Raw genomic sequence first — 23595 nt, forward strand, 5'->3', positions numbered from 1 at the left:
GATATATGTGTCGGAGGTGGAGGGAACAAGGAGAAGAGGGAGACCAAATTGGAGGTGGAAAGATGGAGTGAAAAAGATTTTGTGTGATCGGGGCCTGAACATGCAGGAGGGTGAAAGGAGGGCAAGGAATAGAGTGAATTGGAGCGATGTGGTATACCGGGGTTGACGTGCTGTCAGTGGATTGAAGCAAGGCATGTGAAGCGTCTGGGGTAAACCATGGAAAGCTGTGTAGGTATGTATATTTGCGTGTGTGGACGTATGTATATACATGTGTATGGGGGGGGGGTTGGGCCATTTCTTTCGTCTGTTTCCTTGCGCTACCTCGCAAACGCGGGAGACAGCGACAAAGTATAATAATAATATACATATATACACATGTAAAAAACTCATACTGAAAGAGAAAAGATGTTAAAAAGCAGAGCTTCAAGATAAAATGACAGATAAAAATGACACTCAAGCCAGCCAGCATTTGCAAAGCATAAGGGATCAGAGAATCATTGTAGTAGAATTAGAAATGAGGCCTAAAGAAACTATGAAAAAATCTATTGTGATGTAAGAATATATGAGGAACCAAATTGACAAATTTGAAATTGTTTTCACAGTGGAAGGTACTGTAGCCCAAAAACTTAGTAGATGAAATGGGAAGGAGTTTTTGGAGGTTATTAAGATATTTAGAGAAGATATTAACAGAATACTAAAAGGGCTTAACCTGTATAGTGCCCATGAGCCTTGTGAAATTTAACCATATGTGCTGAAGATATGTACAGATACACTAGATAAATCACTTGGAATACTGTTGAAGATGTTACTGGAGAGAGGCAAAGTGCCAAGGGATTGGATAAGGGCAAACATTAAGCCTATATATAATAAAGGACAGGGGATAGGGGAGAAAGAATACTTCCCACGCATTCCTCACATGCCATAGAAGGCGACTAAAGGGGACGGGAGAGTGGGGGCTGGAAACCCTCCCTTCCTTGTATTTTAACTTTCTAAAAGGGGAAACAGAAGGAGGAGTCATGCGGGGAGTGCTCATCCTCCTCTAAGGCTCAGATTGGGGTGTCTAAATGTGTGTGGATGTTACCAAGATGAGAACAAAGGAGAGATAGGTAGTATGTTTGAGGAAAGGAACCTGGATGTTTTGGCTCTGAGTGAAACGAAGCTCAAGGGTAAAGGGGAAGAGTGGTTTGGAAATGTCTTGGGAGTAAAGTCAGGGGTTAGTGAAAGGACAAGAGCAAGGGAAGGAGTAGCACTACTCCTGAAACAGGAGTGATGGAGTATGTGATAGAGTGTAAGAAAGTAAACTCTAGAGTATGTGATAGAGTGTAAGAAAGTAAACTCTAGATAGATATGGGTAAAACTGAAAGTTGATGGAGAGAGATGGGTGATTGATGGTGCATATGCACCTGGGCATGAGAAGAAAGATCATGAGAGGCAAATGTTTTGGGAGCAGATGAGTGAGTGTGTTAGTAGTTTTAATGCATGAGACTGGGTTATAGCGATGGGTGATTTGAATGCAAAGGTGAGTAATCGGGCAGTTGAGGGAATAATTGGTGTACATGGGGTGTTCAGTGTTGTAAATGGAAATGGTGAAGAGCTTGTAGATTTATGTGCTGAAAAAGGACTGTTGATTGGGAATACCTGGTTTAAAAAGCGAGATATACATAAGTATATGTATGTAAGTAGGAGAGATGGCCAGAGAGCGTTATTGGATTACATGTTAATTGATAGGCACACGAAAGAGAGACTTTTGGATGTTAATGTGCTGAGAGGTGCAACTGGAGGGATGTCTGATCATTATCTTGTGGAGGCCAAGGTGAAGATTTGTAGAGGTTTTCAGAAAAGAAGAGAGAATGTTGGGGTGAAGAGAGTGGTGAGAGTAAGTGAATTTGGGAAGGAGACTTGTGTGAGGAAGTACCAGGAGAGACTGAGTACAGAATGGAAAAAGGTGAGAACAAAGGAGGTAAGGGGAGTGGGGAAGGAATGGGATGTATTTAGGGAAGCAGTGAAGGCTTGTGCAAAAGATGCTTGTGGCATGAGAAGTGTGGGAGGTGGGCAGATTAGAAAGGGTAGTGAGTGGTGGGATGAAGAAGTAAGATTATTAGTGAAAGAGAAGAGAGAGGCATTTGGACAATTTTTGCAGGGAAACAATGCAAATGACTGGGAGATGTATAAAAGAAAGAGGCAGGAGGTCAAGAGAAAGGTGCAAGAGGTGAAAAAGAGGGCAAATGAGAGTTGGGGTGAGAGAGTATCATTAAATTTTAGGGAGAATAAAAAGATGTTTTGGAAGGAGGTAAATAAAGTGCGTAAGACAAGGGGAGAAATGGGAACTTCAGTGAAGGGGGCAAATGGGGAGGTGATAACAAGTAGTGGTGATGTGAGAAGGAGATGGAGTGAGTATTTTGAAGGTTTGTTGAATGTGTTTGATGATAGAGTGGCAGATATAGGGTGTTTTGGTCGAGGTGGTGTGCAAAGTGAGAGGGTTAGGGAAAATGATTTGGTAAACAGAGAAGAGGTAGTAAAAGCTTTACGGAAGATGAAAGCCGGCAAGGCAGCGGGTTTGGATGGTATTGCTGTGGAATGTATTAAAAAAGGGGTGACCGTATAGTTGACTGGTTGGTAAGGTTATTTATGTATGTATGACTCATGGTGAGGTGCCTGAGGATTAGCGGAATACTTGCATAGTGCCATTGTACAAAGGTAAAGGGGATAAAAGTGACTGCTTAAATTACAGAGGTATAAGTTTGTTGAGTATTCCTGGGAAATTATATGGTAGGATATTGATTGAGAGGGTGAAGGCATGTACAGAGCATCAGATTGGGGAAGAGTAGTGTGGTTTCAGAAGTGGTAGATGATGTGTGGATCAGGTGTTTGCTTTGAAGAATGTATGTGAGAAATACTTAGAATAGCAAATGAATTTGTATGTAGCATTTATGGATCTGGAGAAGGCATATGATAGAGTTGATAGAGATGCTCTGTGGAAGGTATTAAGAATATATGGCACTGGGAGGTAAGTTGTTAGAAGCAGTGAAAAGTTTTTATCGAGGATGTAAGGAAGAGAGGAAAGTGATTGGTTCTCAGTGAATGTAGGTTTGCAGCAGAGGTGTGTGATGTCTCCATGGTTGTTTAATTTGTTTATGGATGGGGTTGTTAGGGAGGTGAATGCAAGAGTTTTGGTAAGAGGGGCAAAAATGAAGTCTGTTGTTGATGAGAGAGCTTGGGAAGAGATCAGTTGTTGTTTGCTGATGATACAGCGCTGGTGGCTGATTCATGTGAGAAACTGCAGAAGCTGATGACTGAGTTTGATAAACTGTGTGAAAGAAGAAAGTTGAGAGTAAATGTGAATAAGAGTAAGGTTTTTAGGTACAGTAGGGTTGAGGGACAAGTCACTTGGGAGGTAAGTTTGAATGGAAAAAACTGGAGGCTATGAAGTGTTTTAGATATCTGGGAGTGGATTTGGCAGCGGATGGAACCATGGAAGCGGAAGTGAATCATAGGGTTGGGGAGGGGGTGAAAGTTCTGGGAGCGTTGAAGAATGTGTGGAAGTCGAGAACATTATCTCGGAAAGCAAAAATGGGTATGTTTGAAGGAATAGTGGTTCCAACAATGTTATATATTTGCGAGGCATGGGCTATAGATAAAGTTGTGCGGAGGAGGGTGGATGTGCTGGAAATGAGATGTTTGAGGACAATTTGTGGTGTGAGGTGGTTTGATCGAGTAAGTAACGTAAGGGTAAGATAGATGTGTGGAAATAAAAAGAGCGTGGTTGAGAGAGCAGAAGAGGGTGTTTTGAAATGGTTTGTGCACATGGAGAGAATGAGTGAGGAAAGATTGACCAAGAGGATATATGCGTCTGAGGTGGAGGGAACGAGGAGAAGAGGGAGACCAAATTGGAGGTGGAAAGATGGAGTGAAAAAGATTTTGTGTGATCGGGGCCTGAACATGCAGGAGGGTGAAAGGAGGGCAAGGAATAGAGTGAATTGGAGCGATGTGGTATACCGGAGTTGACGTGCTGTCAGTGGATTGAATCAAGGCATGTGAAGCGTCTGGGGTAAACCATGGAAAGCTGTGTAGGTATGTATATTTGCGTGTGTGGACGTATGTATATACATGTGTATGGGGGTGGGTTGGGCCATTTCTTTCGTCTGTTTCCTTGCGCTACCTCGCAAACGCGGGAGACAGCAACAAAGCAAAAAAAAAAAAAAAAAAAATATAATGATAAAGGAGAATGGAAACAGGCACTGAACTACAGACTGGTCTCATAAACAAGTGTGGTGTGTAATCTTAGAAAATGTTATTAGGAAACAAGCAGATGACCTACTACAGAGGAGAAATTGGGAGGTGAGTTTGAATGGAGAAAAACTGGAGGAAGTGAAGTGTTTTAGATATCTAGGAGTGGATCTGGCAGCGGATGGAACCATGGAAGCAGAAGTGGATCATAGGGTGGGGGAGGGGGCGAAAATTCTGGGAGCCTTGAAGAATGTGTGGAAGTCGAGAACATTATCTCGGAAAGCAAAAATGGGTATGTTTGAAGGAATAGTGGTTCCAACAATGTTGTATGGTTGCGAGGCGTGGGCTATGGATAGAGTTGTGCGCAGGAGGATGGATGTGCTGGAAATGAGATGTTTGAGGACAATGTGTGGTGTGAGGTGGTTTGATCGAGTAAGTAACGTAAGGGTAAGAGAGATGTGTGGAAATAAAAAGAGCGTGGTTGAGAGAGCAGAAGAGGGTGTTTTGAAATGGTTTGGGCACATGGAGAGAATGAGTGAGGAAAGATTGACCAAGAGGATATATGTGTAAAGAGGTGGAGGAAATGAGAAGTGGGTGACCAAATTGGAGGTGGAAAGATGGAGTGAAAAAGATTTTGTGTGATCGTTGCCTGAACATGCAGGAGGGTGAAAGGCGTGCAAGGAATAGAGTGAATTGGAACGATGTGGTATACCGGGGTTGACGTGCGGTCAATGGATTGAACCAGGGCATGTGAAGCATCTGGTGTAAACCATGGAAAGTTGTGTGGGGCCTGGATATGGAAAGGGAGCTGTGGTTTCATTGCATTATACACGACAACTAGAGACTGAGTGTGAATGAATGTGGCTTTTGTTGCCTTTTCCTTGCGCTACCTCGCGCACATGCGGGGGAAGGGGGTTGTTATTTCATGTGTGGTAGGGTGGTGATGGGAATGAATAAAGGCAGACAGTATGAATTATGTACATGTGTATATATGTATATGTCTGTGTGTGTATATATATGTGTATACATTGAGATGTATAGGTATGTATATTTGCATGTGTGGATGTGTATGTATATAAATGTGTATGTGGGTGGGTTGGGCCATTCTTTTGTCTGTTTCCTTGCGCTACCTCGCTAACACGAGAGACAGTGACAGAGTAAAATAGATAAATATATAATGACATAAGTATAAGTATAAGAGGTATAAGTTTGTTGAGTATTCCTGGTAAATTATATGGGAGGGTATTGATTGAGAGGGTGAAGGCATGTACGGAGTATCAGATTGGGGAAGAGCAGTGTGGTTTCAGAAGTGGTAGAGGATGTGTGGATCAGGTGTTTGCTTTGAAGAATGTATGTGAGAAATACTTAGAAAAGCAAATGGATTTGTATGTAGCATTTATGGATCTGGAGAAGGCATATGATAGAGTTGATAGAGATGCTCTGTGCAAGGTATTAAGAATATATGGTGTGGGAGACAAGTTGTTAGAAGCAGTGAAAAGTTTTTATCGAGGATGTAAGGCATGTGTACGTGTAGGAAGAGAGGAAAGTGATTGGTTCTCAGTGAATGTAGGTTTGCGGCAGGGGTGTGTGATGTCTCCATGGTTGTTTAATTTGTTTATGGATGGGGTTGTTAGGGAGGTGAATGCAAGAGTTTTGGAAAGAGGGGCAAGTATGAAGTCTGTTGGGGATGAGAGAGCTTGGGAAGTGAGTCAGTTGTTGTTCGCTGATGATACAGCGCTGGTGGCTGATTCATGTGAGAAACTGCAGAAGCTGGTGACTGAGTTTGGTAAAGTGTGTGAAAGAAGAAAGTTAAGAGTAAATGTGAATAAGAGCAAGGTTATTAGGTACAGTAAGTTGAGGGTCAAGTCAATTGGGAGGTGAGTTTGAATGGAGAAAAACTGGAGGAAGTGAAGTGTTTTAGATATCTGGGAGTGGATCTGGCAGCGGATGGAACCATGGAAGCGGAAGTGGATCATAGGGTGGGGGAGGGGGCGAAAATTCTGGGAGCCTTGAAGAATGTGTGGAAGTCGAGAACATTATCTCGGAAAGCAAAAATGTGTATGTTTGAAGGAATAGTGGTTCCAACAATGTTGTATGGTTGCGAGGCGTGGGCTATGGATAGAGTTGTGAACAGGAGGATGGATGTGCTGGAAATGAGATGTTTGAGGACAATGTTTGGTGTGAGGTGGTTTGATCGAGTAAGTAACGTAAGGGTAAGAGAGATGTGTGGAAATAAAAAGAGCGTGGTTGAGAGAGCAGAAGAGGGTGTTTTGAAATGGTTTGGGCACATGGAGAGAATGAGTGAGGAAAGATTGACCAAGAGGATATATGTGTCGGAGGTGGAGGGAACGAGGAGAAGAGGGAGACCAAATTGGAGGTGGAAAGATGGAGTGAAAAAGATTTTGTGTGATCGGGGCCTGAACATGCAGGAGGGTGAAAGGAGGGCAAGGAATAGAGTGAATTGGAGCGATGTGGTATACCGGGGTTGACGTGCTGTCAGTGGATTGAATCAAGGCATGTGAAGCGTCTGGGGTAAACCATGGAAAGCTGTGTAGGTATGTATATTTGCATGTGTGGGCTTATGTATATACATGTGTATGGGGGTGGGTTGGGCCATTTCTTTCGTCTGTTTCCTTGCGCTACCTCGCAAACGCGGGAGACAGTGACAAAGCAAAAAAAAAGAAAAAAAAATATAATGATAAAGGAGAATGGAAACAGGCACTGAACTACAGACTGGTCTCATAAACAAGTGTGGTGTGTAATCTTAGAAAATGTTATTAGGAAACAAGCAGATGACCTACTACAGAGGAGAAATTATGTAAGTGAGAAACAGCATGGTTTTAGGGAGAGGAGGTCATGAGTAACAAATGTCATAGATATATATAAGAAAGAATTTGACATTTTGCCACATGGGAAGCTGAATAAGAGTCTGGAGCATTGGGTAAGAATAAGGGAGAAACTTCTTCAATGTATACAAGATTATCTTAGAGGAAGGGAGCAAAGAACACATGTCAGAGGAGCCTTCTCCAAATGGGCTGTGGTGACCAGCAGAGTATCACAGGGTTCTAATCTGAGACCATAAGCGACTGAAGACATGGTTAATGCAGACAGCATACAGTAATAGAATGGATAATAGAATGTTCAAGAGATGGGGCCCTACAATTGTAAAACTCCCTCCCTGTACAGTGCAAATAGATTATTATAGCTCAGTAATTGCCTCATATTATTTCTAATGCATCCACCTTCTTCTTCATATTTTGATTTTTCCGCTCACACCTCAAGTCAATACCCATATTTGCCCTCACAGAGAGTGAGCTCACCCTTCAGTATACCCAAGGCTTTAGACCCCTTCACCCACCTGTGGCTCACTTCCTTTTCCTTGGTTCAATTTACTGCCATGCCCACTCCAGGGTATCTGAAACATGTCACTTACTCTAAGTTCTTTCCATTCATATTTGCAATCCAGCCAACCTGTATCTTTACCCTCTTGAGCTTGAAAACTTTACTATTCCAATCCTAAGCTCAGACAACAGCTTTTGCAGTTCATCACTTGAGTCTCCCACTAGAGCCATGTCAACTGCTCACCTTTACACCTCCTTCCTTTTACATACTCCCAAACTCGACAAGAGCTTTTACAGTTTCTCACTTGGGTCTGTCATAGAGACAAATTACTAACAGGCAACAGCTGCTCACCTTCCTCACCCTTCTACCTCCAACAGACTGGACATCAATCTGTCTCTCCAAGATTCACAGATTTACCTCGCCCACCCATCTATAGAAAATAATCAATCATGGGGACTTAGTTATGTCCATATCTGTACCATTTATTGGAGAATGCTTCTTCTCTTTTCATATGTATTTTTTAACCCTTTGGCATTCCTGAGGAGTGTGAATTCTCTTATAAAATATGAAAATGGTAATTGTTCCATTTTTACTACTTTTTGATATGGGCAGAACCATTAAGTTTCTATAGCTAGCATTGATTTTTCTTGAAAACATCTAATAGTAGGGAAAACTTGATAAAGAAAAATAGAAAAGTATTTATTTTCTGATGGTTTTTAAATGGTATAAACTTTGTTAAATGGAACAGACTTCTTGCTCCATACACTTATAATGAACTAATGTACAGGAGAGGAAAGAAAATTAATGTTGAATTTAAAGGAACATTGATCAACCCAGTCTTACAAACCCAAGAGCACACGTCGAAAACATTGTCTAGTATTATTGCATAACTCTTTATGTTTTGTTATAGATTACACACAATCATAACACTGAATGAACAGGAAAGATTGCAAAAGAAGAAAAACACTGGATTTAAATGGATTCAAAGTAGCCATGTTTCCAGCTAAGGAGTGCTTATGAAAAGCATCACATATCATTGTTTTTCTGTGTTATAATGCATACCATATACTTATAAAGCATATCTTTACTTAGTGTAGACATAATTACTAGTGCAAAGGCAAAAGCAAAGATAAATGAATAAATGATGAATGCATACCTATGTGTGGCAACATTGGCATTAGCTAGTGACTTGAGTGTATTGGCTGGAACCTTTGGATTGGAACAAGTGGATGGCAGCACCTACTGGGTGCTAGTGGCATCCATAGGGTGTCCATTTTTGTGTCTTGGTGGTTTTCAGTTGAATGCAGGCAGAAAGAAAGACTATCTGGGTTTTTGAGGTGATTTTTTTTATCTTGTGTGTGGAAGGTTTAATGTCAAACACAAGCAGAAAGCAAGACTATCTAGGTTCCTAGGCTATTTTTTGATCAAGAAAGTGTTGACTAGCCATACGGGTTGTTCAAATGGTTTTTTGTTACAGTTAGCTTAAATGATGTGTAGGTTGACTTGGATTGATCTTTGCAGCCAAAGGGATAAATCATTATTTTTCATTATCAAATATGGTTTTTAAGGAATAGTAATGCCATATATAGAATATGGAACTTACTTCAGCATTGAAAAAGTAATATAAGAGGTCATTTAGGTACTTTTGTTTTTTTACTTATTTTTATTCATTTTTTTTCTTAGTGTAGTTTTAAAAGAATATTAATGCTAGATATAGAGATCACAGCTTGTTTCATTCTTGAGATAGCAATAAAAAAAAGATCATGTAGCAAACGTGGGAGACAGCAACAAAGCAAAATAAAATAAATATAATATAACTTTTATTTTTTGGTGAATAATTGACACTTTTTGGGAACCAGCCTTTAATTTAACTATGCAGTATTGGGGTTAATGATTATGCCAGAACTACCGTATTGGATTGTTTAAATACATCCTCTCCCAACCCCCAGAAACTATGAGTGGAAAGCTAATGCCATGTTGAATGTACATTAATGGGTTGTGTAAATTGATATTTTGCTTCCTTACAAATGCATCAGAAAAGAAAGACATTTGAGCAGTTTTTCCTGAATGCACATCTCTTTTGCACTGTTTAGCACTTTTCAACTAAGTTGTAGATGAGATTGCTGAAGAGGATATATTGAAGTTTGGATATATAGAAAGGATTAGTGAGGAGAGGATGATGAAGAAGATATGCACGTTGGAAGTGGAGGGAATGACAAAAAAGGTGCTGGGAGGATGAAAGAAGCCTCAAGTATTTGTGGTCTGAACATGCATTAGGATGTAAAGCATATATGGGATAGAACACATAATGCAATGTGGTTTACAAAGGACAACATGCTGTCAGTGGGCAGAAGAACCATGACATGTGAAATAGAGGAAACCATGGAAAAGTGTGTGGGGCCTCATTATGGATAGGGGGTCCTTGTTTTTGTCCATTGTACATGACAGATTGAGAGTGGATGCTGTTCTTTGTCTTTTCTTGATTGGTCCTTCACTATTGCAGAAAATGGTAGACAAGTATGAAAAAGATTTGTTTTAATTCAGTACAAACACATCAGAAACAAAATATGTTAACAGTTATGAATGCATATCTGTGTTGTGTTATTTACACTTACAGGACATCTTGATCTCTTACTGATGTTGACTCATCCACGTTTTTAGCGATGTATGGTAATAGCTTTCTTTTCCATACATATTCACTATTTCCCATGTTAGTGAGGATGCATCAAGAACAGATGACTGAGCTCTAGAGGGAAATATCCCCACTTGGCCCCTTTCTCTGTTCCTTCTTTTGGGAAAGTACAACGGAAGGGGAGGATTTCCAGCCCCCTGCTCCCACCCCTTTAGTTGCCTTCAGCAAGCAGGGAATACTTTGGCAGTATACTTTCTCCCCAATCCCTAGGGATAGAAGCTTTCACAAAGAAATATTATATTCTGTTATATATGCACACTGGGAAAGAGTTAAGATATTTAAACAGTATGACCTGGATGCACATCTGTATGTATTGTTTCTTCTACATTTACATAACGCTGCAATTTCTCTGATGATAACTCACATTTTATCAATGTATGTTAATGTGTTGTTCAACTGAAATTCCATTTCAGTACAAATGCTCCAGAATAGCAAGAAATTTATGCAGTTTTCCTAGATGCACATCTCTGTTGTATCATCCACACTTAATGTCATGATCTCTCACTAATATAGTATGTGTTTGAGCACAGAAATAAGTTTTTGAAATTCAAAAGCAATTTGCCTTTGTTGTTGTGGAAGGTCTTGTAAAAAAGTTGTAATATCTAATAATTGAATGAGTATTTAAGGGGTATTGTGTGAGCTTTGGCAACCCATCCATGAATTTTTTTTTCAGGCATTTTCCCTATATGAAGATGAGATCAGTGACAGCAAAGCCCAACTGGCAGCAATGACACTTATAATGGGTACATTCCAGCAGACAACATGTTTCAGTGAAGAGAATCATGAACCTCTTAGAACTCAGTGTGCTCTGGCAGCTTCTAAACTTTTGAAAAAACCTGATCAAGCACGTGGTGTCACAACATGCTCTCATCTCTTCTGGTCAGCTAGATCGCAGCACACCAACAAGGAGGAGGTATCAGTCAATGTCCATTTTTTTTTTTCTATCATACTTTGTCGCTGTCTCCCACGTTAGCAACGTAGCACAAGGAAACAGTCAAAAGAACGGCCCAACCCACCCACATACACATATATATACATACATGCCCACACCTCCAATTTGGTCTCCCACTTCTCGTTCCCTCCTCCTTTGACACATATATCCTCTTTGTCAATCTTTCCTCACTCTTTCTCTCCATGTGACCAAACCAATTTAAAACACCCTCTTCTGCTCTATCAACCACACTTTTCTTATTACCACACATCTCTCTTACCCTTTAATTACTTACTCGATCAAACCACCTCACACCACGTATTGTCCTCAAACATCTCATTTCCAGCACATCCACCCTCCTCTGCACAACCTTATCCATAGCCCACGCCTCGCAACCATTTAACATTGTTGGAACCACAATTCCTTCAAACATACCCATTTTTGCTCTCAGAGATAATGTTCTCACCTTTCACACATTCTTCAGTGCTCTCAGAACCTTTGCCCCCTCCCCCACTCTGTGACTCACTTTCAGTTCCATAATTCCATCCGCTGCTAAATCTACTCCCAGATATATAATACACTTCACTTTCTCCAGTTTTTTGCCATTTAAACGTACCTCCCAATTGACTTGTCCCTCAACCGTACTGAACCTAATAACCTTGCTCTTGTTCACATTTACTCTCAGCTTTCTTCTTTCACACACTTTACCAAACTCAGTTACCAGCTTCTGCAGTTTCTCACCCAAATCGGCCACCAGCACTGTATCATCAGCGAACAACAACTGACTCACTTCCCAAGCTCTCTCATCGACAGCAAACTGCATACTTGCCCCTCTCTCCAAAACTCTTGCATTCATCTCCCTAACAACCCCATCCATAAACAAATTAAACAACCATGGAGACATCATGCACCCCTGCCACAACCAACATTTACTGGGAACCAATCACTTTCCTCTCTTCCTACTTGTACACATGCTGTACATCCTCGATAAAATCTTAATACCTACCACAGAGCATCTCTATCAACTCTTATCATATGCCTTCTCCAGATCCATGGATGCTACATACAAATCCATTTGTTTTTCTAAGTATTTCTCACTTACATTCTTCAAAGCAAACACCTGATCCACACATCCTCCACCACTTCTGACACCACACTGCTCTTCCCCAATATGATGCTCTATACTGACACCACACTGCTCTTCCCCAATATGATGCTCTATACATACCTTCACCCTCTCAATCAATACTCTCCCATATAATTTCCCAGGAATACTCATCAAACTTATACCTCTGTAATTTGAAACACTCACCTTTATCCCCTTTGCCTTTGTACAGTGGCACTATGCATGTATATTGCCAATCCTCAGGCACTTCGCCGTGAACCATACATACATTGACTATCCTCACCAACCAATCTACAACACAGTCACCCCCTTTTTTGATAAATTCCACTGCAATACCATCCAAACCTGCTGTCTTGCCGGCTTTTATCTTCCGCAGAGCTTTCACTACCTCTTCTCTGTTTACCAAACCATTCTCCCTGACCTTCTTACTTCGCACATCACCTTGACCAGAACACTGTATTTGCCACTCTATCGTCAAACACATTCAACAAACCTTCAAAATACTCACTCCATCTCCTTCTCACTTCACCACTACTTGTTATTACCTCCCCATTAGCCCCCTTCACCGACGTTCCCATTTGTTCTCTTGTCTTACGCACTTTACTTACCTCCTTCCAAAACATCCAGTTGTTTTATGATTGAATATTAGTAGTGAGATATTGATGCTCATACTTTTTTACTGCATATTTTTATTCACTTCTTTATTTTATCTCTATTTACTCAGTAAGCAACTGCTTTATCTTTTTACCATAATATTGAACATGAAGCACTATGAAGCTCAACAGAAATATTCTTGGGGATAGAAATGTGACTTTAGGGAAAAGATGAAGCAAAACCAATTATGGAGAAAGAAGTATATGGATTAATCACAGACTAAGATTTAGTGGAACCAGTCGTAGGTAAGAAACAAGTGGAATCAGTCACTGATATAGGTCAGATGGGAACAGTCATAAAGAAAGGTCAAGTGAAACTAGTCAGAAAGAAGGATGAGGAGGGGAAATTTATAGAGAAGGGTCAGGTTAGGCCAGTTAGAGTGAAGGATTTAGTGGGTATAGTCAAACAGGAGAGTTAAGTAAATCCAGTCATAGAGAAGGATCCAGTTAAACAAGACATAAAGAAAGATTCATTGGAAGTAGTTTGAGAGGTTCAGTAATGTCCTTAAATATTCAGCAAGAAAAATGGAGCTGGGGTGCTGAGACAGAGAAACCTGCTGTTAGAGATAATTGAGAGAAGAGTAAATGAAATCAAAGATGTTCTTACAGAGATGAATAAAGAAAATTTTAAGATACATATCATACCAAGAAATGGCCCCTATTGAATAGGTTCTAAAACACAGAAATGGTTGTAATCATCCTACAGGAGTTAGCAGGAAACTCATAACCTGATTAGTAAAAAAATAAGCTAAAAGATATAATTCAGTTATCTTATTTGGACTACTTGAAGGCCATGTTTGGTTGGAGGAGGAAAAGACAAAAAAAGAAAGAAATAAGATAAGAGAAAGTAAAGATAGGAGATTATATTTATAAAATTGAGAAGACAAGGATAGGAAAGCAAAGTTGGAACAGAATACCTACCTACCTACATCAAGAGTATGCCATAAAAGGCAGGTAAAGCACATATGGCAAAGACTTGTAAATATTGATTTTAGAACTAGGTGTTGAAGTTAGATAGTACTAAGACAGGCAAAGAAATTTCGTTGATGAAAATTTTAAAGGGAAAATTTTAGTAGATTGTTCATCAAGAAAGACCATTTGAGGAGGAAGCAAGAAAAAATAAAATTAGGTGAAAAATAAGGGGGGCAAAGAGTTGCCAGAGAGCAGAGTAAGGAAATTAGGAATGATGGATTAAGGTTGAAATTGGTATATGTGATTATTGATGGATTAGTGGTAAACAGCAAAAAACAAGAGAGTTTTGAGACTTTAAGGAAAATGAAACCAGATACTACATGAATTGTAAGACAGAATTTACTAAGGAGATGAAATAGCATCTGATATTCCCATGAAAATAGAGAGTAGCAAGGAAAGAAAAAGATCATAGAAGAGGAGTGAGTTTGGCTCATTTTGAAAGAGATGACTGAGAGTTTCCTGAACTAGTATTAGATCATGGCTCATTGAGACAATGTATAATGCAAAAACTAACTAGGAAAACTATATAATTGTTTGATATTTGATAGTATGCAAGTTACCAGAAAGATTCAGTGAAATCTATGAAGGCACCAAGTTGTTGCAGATGCTCATGAGGCAAGTTGTATTTACAGATGACAGATTTCTCATAACAGAGGAGTTTAACTACATAGACATTAGCTAGCAATGCCAGAATCCACATGGGAGAAGAGTGTCATGGAAACTAAAATCTTAGAAAAGTGTCTTAAGAAAACTTTTTGCACCAGCAGTGCACGATAAGTTAAGAGGTACATGATCATGTACTATCAATACTTTATGACATAGCCCAGGAAAACTAGATAGTAGATGTGATATTCCATGGGGAAAGCATGATCACACTGACTGTGTGTCTGATTATGTGTTTAGTGGAGAAATGAAAATGATATCAAAGAGGAAAAAAAACACCATGGAGAAATACATAGTAATGATTCTTAGTTGAATATTTACTTTAAGTATGTGAATGATGAAACAGAATTCCTTTGTCATGGTATGAAGCAGGGTTAAAGAAGATTCCCTGAAATCTGTAATGGAATGGTTAGTAGATGGATTCTAGCGGCTGGTAATGGAGAGAGGGGAACAGAGAAGAGGAAGATATGGTCTGATAGATGTTGGAAAAGTGAAAGAAAATAAGGACAATTTATGGAGATATTATTATTCAACCCAGGACCTCTTTATGAGGTTCCAACAGCTCCAGGGCTGCATTTCACATAGGAGCATGGAAATGGTGGGCTCTTTTGGGTGAAAAGGTACTCAGCAATACAGTGCTTCTCTCTGTGTATTAATGATACAGCTGTGCTGAAGGCAACTTCCTGCTCATGTGGGTAGATTCTGATAACACTTAAAAGATTTTATCATATAACTCCTGGACACCTTTAAAAAAAATCCATGGTCTCCTACAGCTTAAAGGCTGTGTTACATTCATTGATATGAGAAGTTTTCTGATAAGCCTGTGTTGTGTTTCATCAAAAATGAAACATTCTCATCAAAGGTGACTATTCCCTCAGGGTAAACCCAAGCAGACAGAATGCAGCACCACTATCAATTGTAGGTGACACAATAGCTTGGAAGCATTTGAAAGATATAACAAAGCAAGAAAATTCCTGTAAAATAAGGAAGGATAGGAAAAGAAACTTGAAAAAAGAATATTGTGGATGAGGACTAAAGATAATTTGAAATTTTGTTGTGAATTGAAAAGGAGCAAATTGTTCATTGAAAAATAGATAATTAGACTAATGGATTCAGAGATGGTTGTTAAAGATGAGGAAATATTGAAGAGCTGAACAATAGGTTTCCAGAGTATACTTGAAGTGAATATCTATAACATGGGGATATAGATGGAGGCAAGACCATGAAAAGCAATGAAATTGATAGGCAGGACATTACACAGGTCCCTGCTAAGTGTTAGGATCATTCCTTGAAAACACTGCTTACCTGAACACAGTCTTTGTGAAACACAATTTACCATAGGATTCATTAGGATAAGGGGGTTAACATTCTGGGGGAGATTTCTCAACCTAATTTTCATAAAATATGTGAATGAAATATCAAGAAATATGAGTACAGTTTGGGCACATTTTTAGTTGTAGTATTTAATCTGTCTATCTATCTTTATCTCTGATGCCTGTTCCCTTCAGGAACTCCCTCAATACGGTGGCCACAGCAATAGAGTCTCTGTAACTAGTGAACTTCAATGCTGCTTGTTAGCCTTTAGTGCCTAACCCTTAAAAGGCCACTGGCAGAAGGCCAGCAGTCTAGTGCAGTGTTTGTAGAGGCTCCTACCTAATTTCCCTACTGTCTGCTGCTACCTAATGTTCCTACCTACTACTTCTACCCAGTGTTTCTACTTAATAGTCCTACCTAAATGTTCCAACCTATTACTATCCATTGCTCCTACCATTTTGCCCAAAGGCAAGGCTAGGACATGGCACTCACCTCAGGAAAATCTAGTTAAATAGAATGAGCTGTTTGAGTTAAGTGTTGTCAGGTGTTGTGTGTGACAGGGAGATTTGTTTTTGTTTGTGGACAATGCCAGCAGTCCATATGTAGGTGAGGCAGAAAGAAAAGACAGCTATCACTAATGTGCCTGATATCCAAGTGGTAGAACTGGTAATAACTTCCCTGTTCATTGGCTTCCTACCAGCTTCTACCTACTGTAGCACTTGAACAAAGATAAAATCCAGAATATTGTATTTAAGTATAATGTTTGTACTGTCCATTACTATGACAGTTCAGAAATAGGGATACATTCCTAAATCTAAACCCATCTGTTCCAATTCCCATTTTTATCATGCCTTCACAACATTTGTATGAGGCAAATTTATAGACAATACACATAGCTACATGACCAGTGATAATTGTATTAATGGTATATGTATATTTAATGAAAACAGTACAGTAGGTCAGTGCATTGGAACTAGGATGCCACAACAGTGTCCTGAGTGTGCTTTGATGCACGCCTAATTAGAGAATTAAAACAAATATCACTCTCTCTTAACAAACAATATTGGTGTTTCATGAAAAGAGATTTTGTAAATCACTTGAATATTTAAGTGACTATAAAGCCATTGCATTTGTTGGACTGTACTTATTATTCAATTACCTATGAATGATTACATATTTGTACTATACAGTGAGGGAGTTTTACACTCATGGGGCCCCATCTCTTGAATATTCTTTCCTATCATACAATGTCTTAAATTTATGTGTACCTTCTGCATTGAATATGTTCTTTTATTCTGTTCCTTTCATCCAACACTCATACTGTAAAACTTTTTTTTTTTTAAATCCTTGTTAACAGCTTACTTAATTTCATGGTCTGTCCCTTGGTTACTCTGTCCTATATTTCTCGAACTGTTCACTGTCCACGTTGTCAATCTCTTTTGAAAACATAAAAGTTTTGTTAAGGTCACCCCATACTCTTCCCTCTTCTAAGATGAGTAAATATAAAGCCTGTAACCTTTCCTTGTAACATAGCTGTCTTTATTCTGGTACCATCTTTGATGCCATCCTCTGGACCTTCTCTGTGAGCTCTTGGTGCTTCATGGTGTTGTTCAAACCTTAGAATCATGTTCTAGTTTTGGGCTTATATAGAATATGAACAGCTTTCTAAATATTTCCTTATTCATAAACTTGAAAGCTATTCTTTGATTTGCCAGCAGACATTTTGTCTCTAACTATTCTCCTCATATAGGACTCTGGCAGCTGGTTAGGGATACTGTTCATTCCCTAGTTCTTCTCTTTCACAGATTCCTGAGACTTTTCCCTGCAAAGTAATAATGATATTTAAGGCTGTCTCTCGCTTTGTTCCATTTTCATTACATTTGCTCAGTTAAATTTTATCAACCTGTCCATTTATGCACATGATAGCTAGAAAATGGATGCGAGTGAATGTAGTCTTTCTTTGTCTGATCCTTGTGCTGCCTGGCAGAAGTGGGAAATGGTTGACAAGAAAAGAAAATGAAAAATGTTTCAAACCATCTTTGGACTCTTTTTAGGTCCCCGTGTAAGATGATTCAGTCCTTCTCACTTTTAACTTCCTCATGACCATGCATCATCTGCAAACATATTCATGTAGGATTCCATATCTACAGGCAAGTAATTGATATGAATCAAGAAGAGTAATAGCCCCAGAGCTGAACCCTGTGGTACTCCGCTGATCACCTCAACCCATTTGGAAAAGGTTTCTCTAATATGTGTACTGTGTTCTCTCTCACTGAAATAATCTTTTCATTGTATTCCTTCCTGGTTAACATTAGGTAGACACATTAGATAGAGGTAGTTTGGAGGAACATTAAGTAGGAGCCTCTGAAAGCACAGCACTAGAGTTGCCTTCTGCCAGTGGCCTGTTAAGGATGAGACACTTAAGGCTAAAAAGCGGCACTGGAGTTCACCAGTTATGGAGCCTCTTTTGCCATGGCCACCCTCTTGTGGGGATTCCTGAAGAGAATGGTCATCACAGATATAGACAGATAAATAGATAGATTGTGATTTACCTTCTTAATTAACATTCCATGTGATCAGTGTCAAAAGTCCCTTTTGTCGTGGACTGAGCTCACTGTCTCTTGGAACCTATACCTAAAACTCTCCTCTTTCTCATTCATGGAATTTCTCCTCCATTGAAAGTCATCCACTTGCTTTCTCATAATCTTTTCTAGAGCTTTACATACCACACTTGTTAAGAGACTGAATTGTGTATAGTTTAAAACTGTTCCCAGTCTCCTTTCATATATATATAGGTATGATGTTTGCCCTTTTTCATTCCCGTGAGTGGGATGGAGTTGTAAGTATGGAATGATTGGAGCTTAGGGTTATCTGGTGGTTAAGAGGTGTTCATTGAATAGAATGAATTAGATAGGTATGTTACATGTGGGTGCAATGTACTATCAATGGACTGAACCGAGACAGACAAAGCAGTGAAGAGAAATCATGGAATAACCCGTGGAGCTTGGCTGTGGATGGTGGGCTCAGGTTTTAGTACATTATACTTGACATCTAAAGACTGGATGTGTGCAAATGAAGCTATTATTTGTTTGTTCCTGATCCTACTTAGTTAAGATGGGTAGGGCTCTGGGTGTTCTCTGAAGAGGAACATAATTTTCCTCTGGGAACTTGGTAGATGTTCATTATTAACCTCTTTATTCATTATGATCAGTATTGTCAAACTATTCATTAATTATTGTTTTTCAGCTGCGTGATGAGAAGCGTGTTCTTGAGTGCTTAAAGAAGGCAGTGCGCATTGCTAACCAGTGCATGGATCCTTCAACGCAAATTCAGCTTTTTGTTGAACTTTTGAATCACTACATATACTTCTATGAAAAAGGCAATTCACAGGTAAGGTTTTGATATTGTAGGTAGTGACTGATGTGTCAAAATGAGGTGTTTCTGGAAGAAGAATTATGGATATAGCACATTGCATAGTAATTGTTGAGAGTACTTGAGAGTAAAAGATAGAATTAAAGACAGTGCATGTTCAATTCCCAAAAGGAGGAAGTTTCAGCCTTTTATAAGGTAAATTCCAAAGGGAACCTTTAGCTTAGCATTAATCTGACAATATCAGTATCTTGTAGTGTGTTTGATCTTGTTATTTTCTCCACACATTTCCTGTTTGACAACCTATGATTTTATTCATATTATGTGTACATAAGTGTATGTTGTTTTAGAAATAAGTTTGTTGCAAGTTGAACAAGGAATTTTGAGCATGACATGGAAAGAGAGAGAGAGAAAGCCAGAGATAAACAGTCTGTAGGGTGTAGTTGTTGCAAATTTGAGAGTATGAGTATGGCAAACAGTTGATCTTGTAAGGAAGATACTTAACTATTTATTTCAACATAGTGTATGGCCCAGACCATATCCTTCCTCCTGTTTTGAAGGATTGGGCCTTAGAAGTTGCCCCCATGGTTAAGCATGTTTCACTTTTGTCCCAAAACCAAAGTTTTCCATTGTTTCTGAAACATGCATTGGTACACCACATTCCAAGGACGGGAGACTGTTCTCACACTTAAAGCTATCCTCCTATAGCTTTGGCTTTTCTTTTGTTAATACTTGATCACTGTTTCCTGCATCAGCAAGGTAGAGCAAGGAAACACATGAGGAAAGACCCATCCACTCATATACACAAATAAATACATACAGGCTCATACACATACATATACATATCAACATATACACATATACCTACATTCCTATGAGTCCACGGGGAAAATGAAACACGATACGTTCATAAGTGCACTTTCCTGTAATAATCACATCAGGGGAGACACAAGAGAGAAATGTAATAGTCAGTTGATGTACAACAAAGAGATGTAGCTAGAATGCCATTTGGTATACATGCGATTGTCCAAGACAGGCAACGAGTGTATCATGAACTTATTATGGGGACAAGAAGGTGAATTGTTTACAAATTTTATCAACAATAACGTTATCCAATTTATATAGACCATCACTAATATTAAGATTATAATTCTTTGTGTGTTTAATAATAGAAGATTCAATGATGTTTCTCTTGGTACTGGAGTTAGAGATAATAACTGGGGTGGCATTACTCCAGTCAGTACAATGATCATAGTTTTTAATGTGATTAAACAAGGCATTTGACTCTTCTCCCATTCTTATTCTATATTTATGTTGCTTAAGTCTAACAGTCTGCTCAACATAAAACTTATCAATTTCTACATGGCACTTTATAGATGCACCCAGGAGAATTTTCTGGTGAGCTCCTGATTAAGATATTCTTTATAGTATTATTGTTGCTGAAGGCAACATTTACATTAAAGGATTTAAGCAACATGGGAAGTAAAGTAAAATCATTATTAAAAGGGAGAACTAAAAGATTCTTGGTGTCAATGGGAGGTTTGGGCTCAACTCTATGAAATGATTTCTTTACTAACTTAAGGGATTTATCAGTGAAAGATCTAGGGTACTTTAACTTAGATCCAATAGAATATATCTTCTCAAACTCATCATCAATACACTCTGGGCTGCAAATACGGAACATAGATTGAAATGATGATGATTTAACTCTGTCATGTTGAGATGAGTAATAATGGATACGTATATGAGCATACATTGGTAGATTTTTTGTATATGCTAAACTTAAACTTGTTTCCTTGCTTGTGGATTATGCAATCTAAAAATGGTAACATACCATTATTTTTATTTTCTATAGTAAATTTGATGGAAGGCACTAAATTGTTTAAGTAAGGAGAGAAATGTTTGTAAATTTTCATTTGTTGGCCAAACACAAAGAAAGTCATCTACATACCAAACCCAAACTGCATTAGAAGGTAAGATATCCTTTATCAATTTTGTTTCAAAAAATTCCTGATAAAGATTACTTAGCATAGGTGAAAGAGGGTTAACCATTGCCATACCAAATTTTTGAGCCTAATAATCTCCATTGCATTGAAATACACAGTCTTTTATACACAATTTTATCATCTCAATGAGAATAGACTTTGAAAAAGGTAAATGAATATCATCCAAAACATCAAATAAATATTCTTAAAGGTCATCAACTGGAGCTTTTGTGAAGTGAGGAAACATCAAAGCTAACAAGTTTGAAATCAAAGTTAATACTGATATTGTTAAGCTTGTTAACTAAATCTACATTGTTCATGATATTAGAATTTGATATCTTACCCACTAAAGGGCTTAATAAAGAAACTTACCATTTTGACAGTTTATTTATGATGGAGCCTAGTGAACTCATTATAGGTCTTGCTGGAAAATTTTGTTTATGTGTTTTGATAAGTCCATACATATATGGCAATGAAGGGGACAAAGATGACAAATTTTTGATAAGAGAACCATTAACTTTCAACAACAACTTCAGTTCTTTATTGAAATGGGAATTAATTGCTTCTAGGGGATTCTTACTGAGTTTAAATTATGTTGTGTCATCATTTAAAAGATCATTCATTTTAGATGATGTGAATATTACATGAAAGTGCACTTGGGAACTTATTGTGTTTCATTTCTCCCGTGGACTCATAGGAATATACTTGATCACGTGCAAAATTGTGATCCTTTCCAATATACATACATATACATTTGCATACACATGCACATGTTTATACTCACTTGCCTTCCTCCATTTCTGTTGCCATCCCGCCACACAAGAAACAGCATTGCCACCCCCTGCATCAGCGAGGTAGCGCCAGGAAAACAAACAAAAAAGGCCAAATTCGTCTATCGTGTAATGCACTGAAACCACAGCTCTCTATCCACATCAAGGCCCCACAGACCTTTCTGTGGTTTACCCTAGACGTTTCACACGCTCATTTTCAGTCCACTGACAGCATGTTGGCCCTGGTATATCACTTGGCCCCAATTCTCTCTATTCCTTGCATGCCTCTCGTCCTCCTTCATGTTCAAGCCCCAATCACTCAAAATCTTTTTCACTCCATCCTTACATCTCCAATTTGGTCTCCCACTTCTTGTTCCATCCACATCTGACACATATGTCCTCTTTGTCAACCTTTCCTCACTTATTCTCTTCATATGTCCAAACCATTTCAACATGCCCTCTTTTTCTCTCTCAACCACACTGTTACCACAGATTTATATTTCATTATTTTGTCATTTACTTCCTCTAAAACCTTTGAGCTCCCATTTCCCTAATCATCTTGAATCTCAAAGTCTTTACATTGATTATCATTATTTTTGCAAGGTGAGATCCCCATTGATATAATTACTCTGTTGCTCATGTCTTGACATCCTCTTTGAGAGATGAAGAGGAATCTTATTGTTGATTGATCAGCCTGTCAAGTGTGTCATTCATGTATTTATTAATTGTTCCATTTCTTATTTCCTGAAATTTGTCATCAATGAATTACACTTTTGCCCATTTGTAGATTATGTATAAGTTTTTTGGATCTCATTTTGCTTTCTTTAATGTCATCCACAAAGCATCTGAGTATATTTAATTTTACGTCTCAGATGATGTCTGGTATCATTGCTAGAAATAGAAATGAGGCTGATAATATTCGATGTGATACTCCCAATAAGAACATCTTCATTAGACAATGTTCCATTTGGTACTGTTTTGCATTTTATGCTAGTAAAAAACTCTCTGATTCATCATCTCATTTTAGCCACTTAAAATTTTTCTCCTGCTTCCCTTATTGAAGTTTTATGGTTTATTATGTCAAATGCCTCAGCAAAATTAAGGAAAACAGCACCATTTCTCTCACCTTGCTTTGAAGTTTCATGTATGTTATAGGAATGAAATAATGTTGGACATAACTACTTTTTCATGGTAAAAAAGTTTTGCCTACAATCTTGTAGAACCAGATGTTCTAGTACGTATCCTTTTTTCACTCTTTCAAACCCTTTTGATATAATGAAATGAAGCTAACTGGCCTGTATTGCATAGATATCTGCTTAGATCCTTCTTTTTATATTGGTGTTATATACACCATTTTGCGAATGTCTGCTACTTTGTTTTTGTCTAGATTTTGCCTCATTAGTAACATCATTGTTTTTGATATTGCCATTTTCTTCCTCTTTGGGAAGATAGCTGGAATTCCTTTTAGTCCTAGAGCTGTCTCCAAAAACTTATCAATTTTCCCATTTATATCACTTTCCAGTCTTAAAAGTAACTAGTAACTCTAAACAT

General features: G+C 38.6%; 1 protein-coding gene across 3 annotated transcripts in view; it reads left to right on the forward strand.

Moving 5' to 3' along the window:
* Positions 1-23595, forward strand: part of Vps35 (Vacuolar protein sorting 35) — a 126237-nt gene that overhangs the window by 94787 nt on the left and 7855 nt on the right. For all 3 annotated transcript variants that reach the window (XM_071696160.1, XM_071696159.1, XM_071696158.1), the window contains exons 14-15: positions 10935-11174; positions 19167-19310. In XM_071696160.1, coding sequence (XP_071552261.1) covers positions 10935-11174; positions 19167-19310 — 384 coding nt within the window. The remainder of the gene's footprint in view (positions 1-10934; positions 11175-19166; positions 19311-23595) is intronic.

Source organism: Panulirus ornatus, chromosome 59, assembly GCF_036320965.1.
Source record: "Panulirus ornatus isolate Po-2019 chromosome 59, ASM3632096v1, whole genome shotgun sequence".
NCBI lineage: Eukaryota > Metazoa > Arthropoda > Malacostraca > Decapoda > Palinuridae > Panulirus > Panulirus ornatus.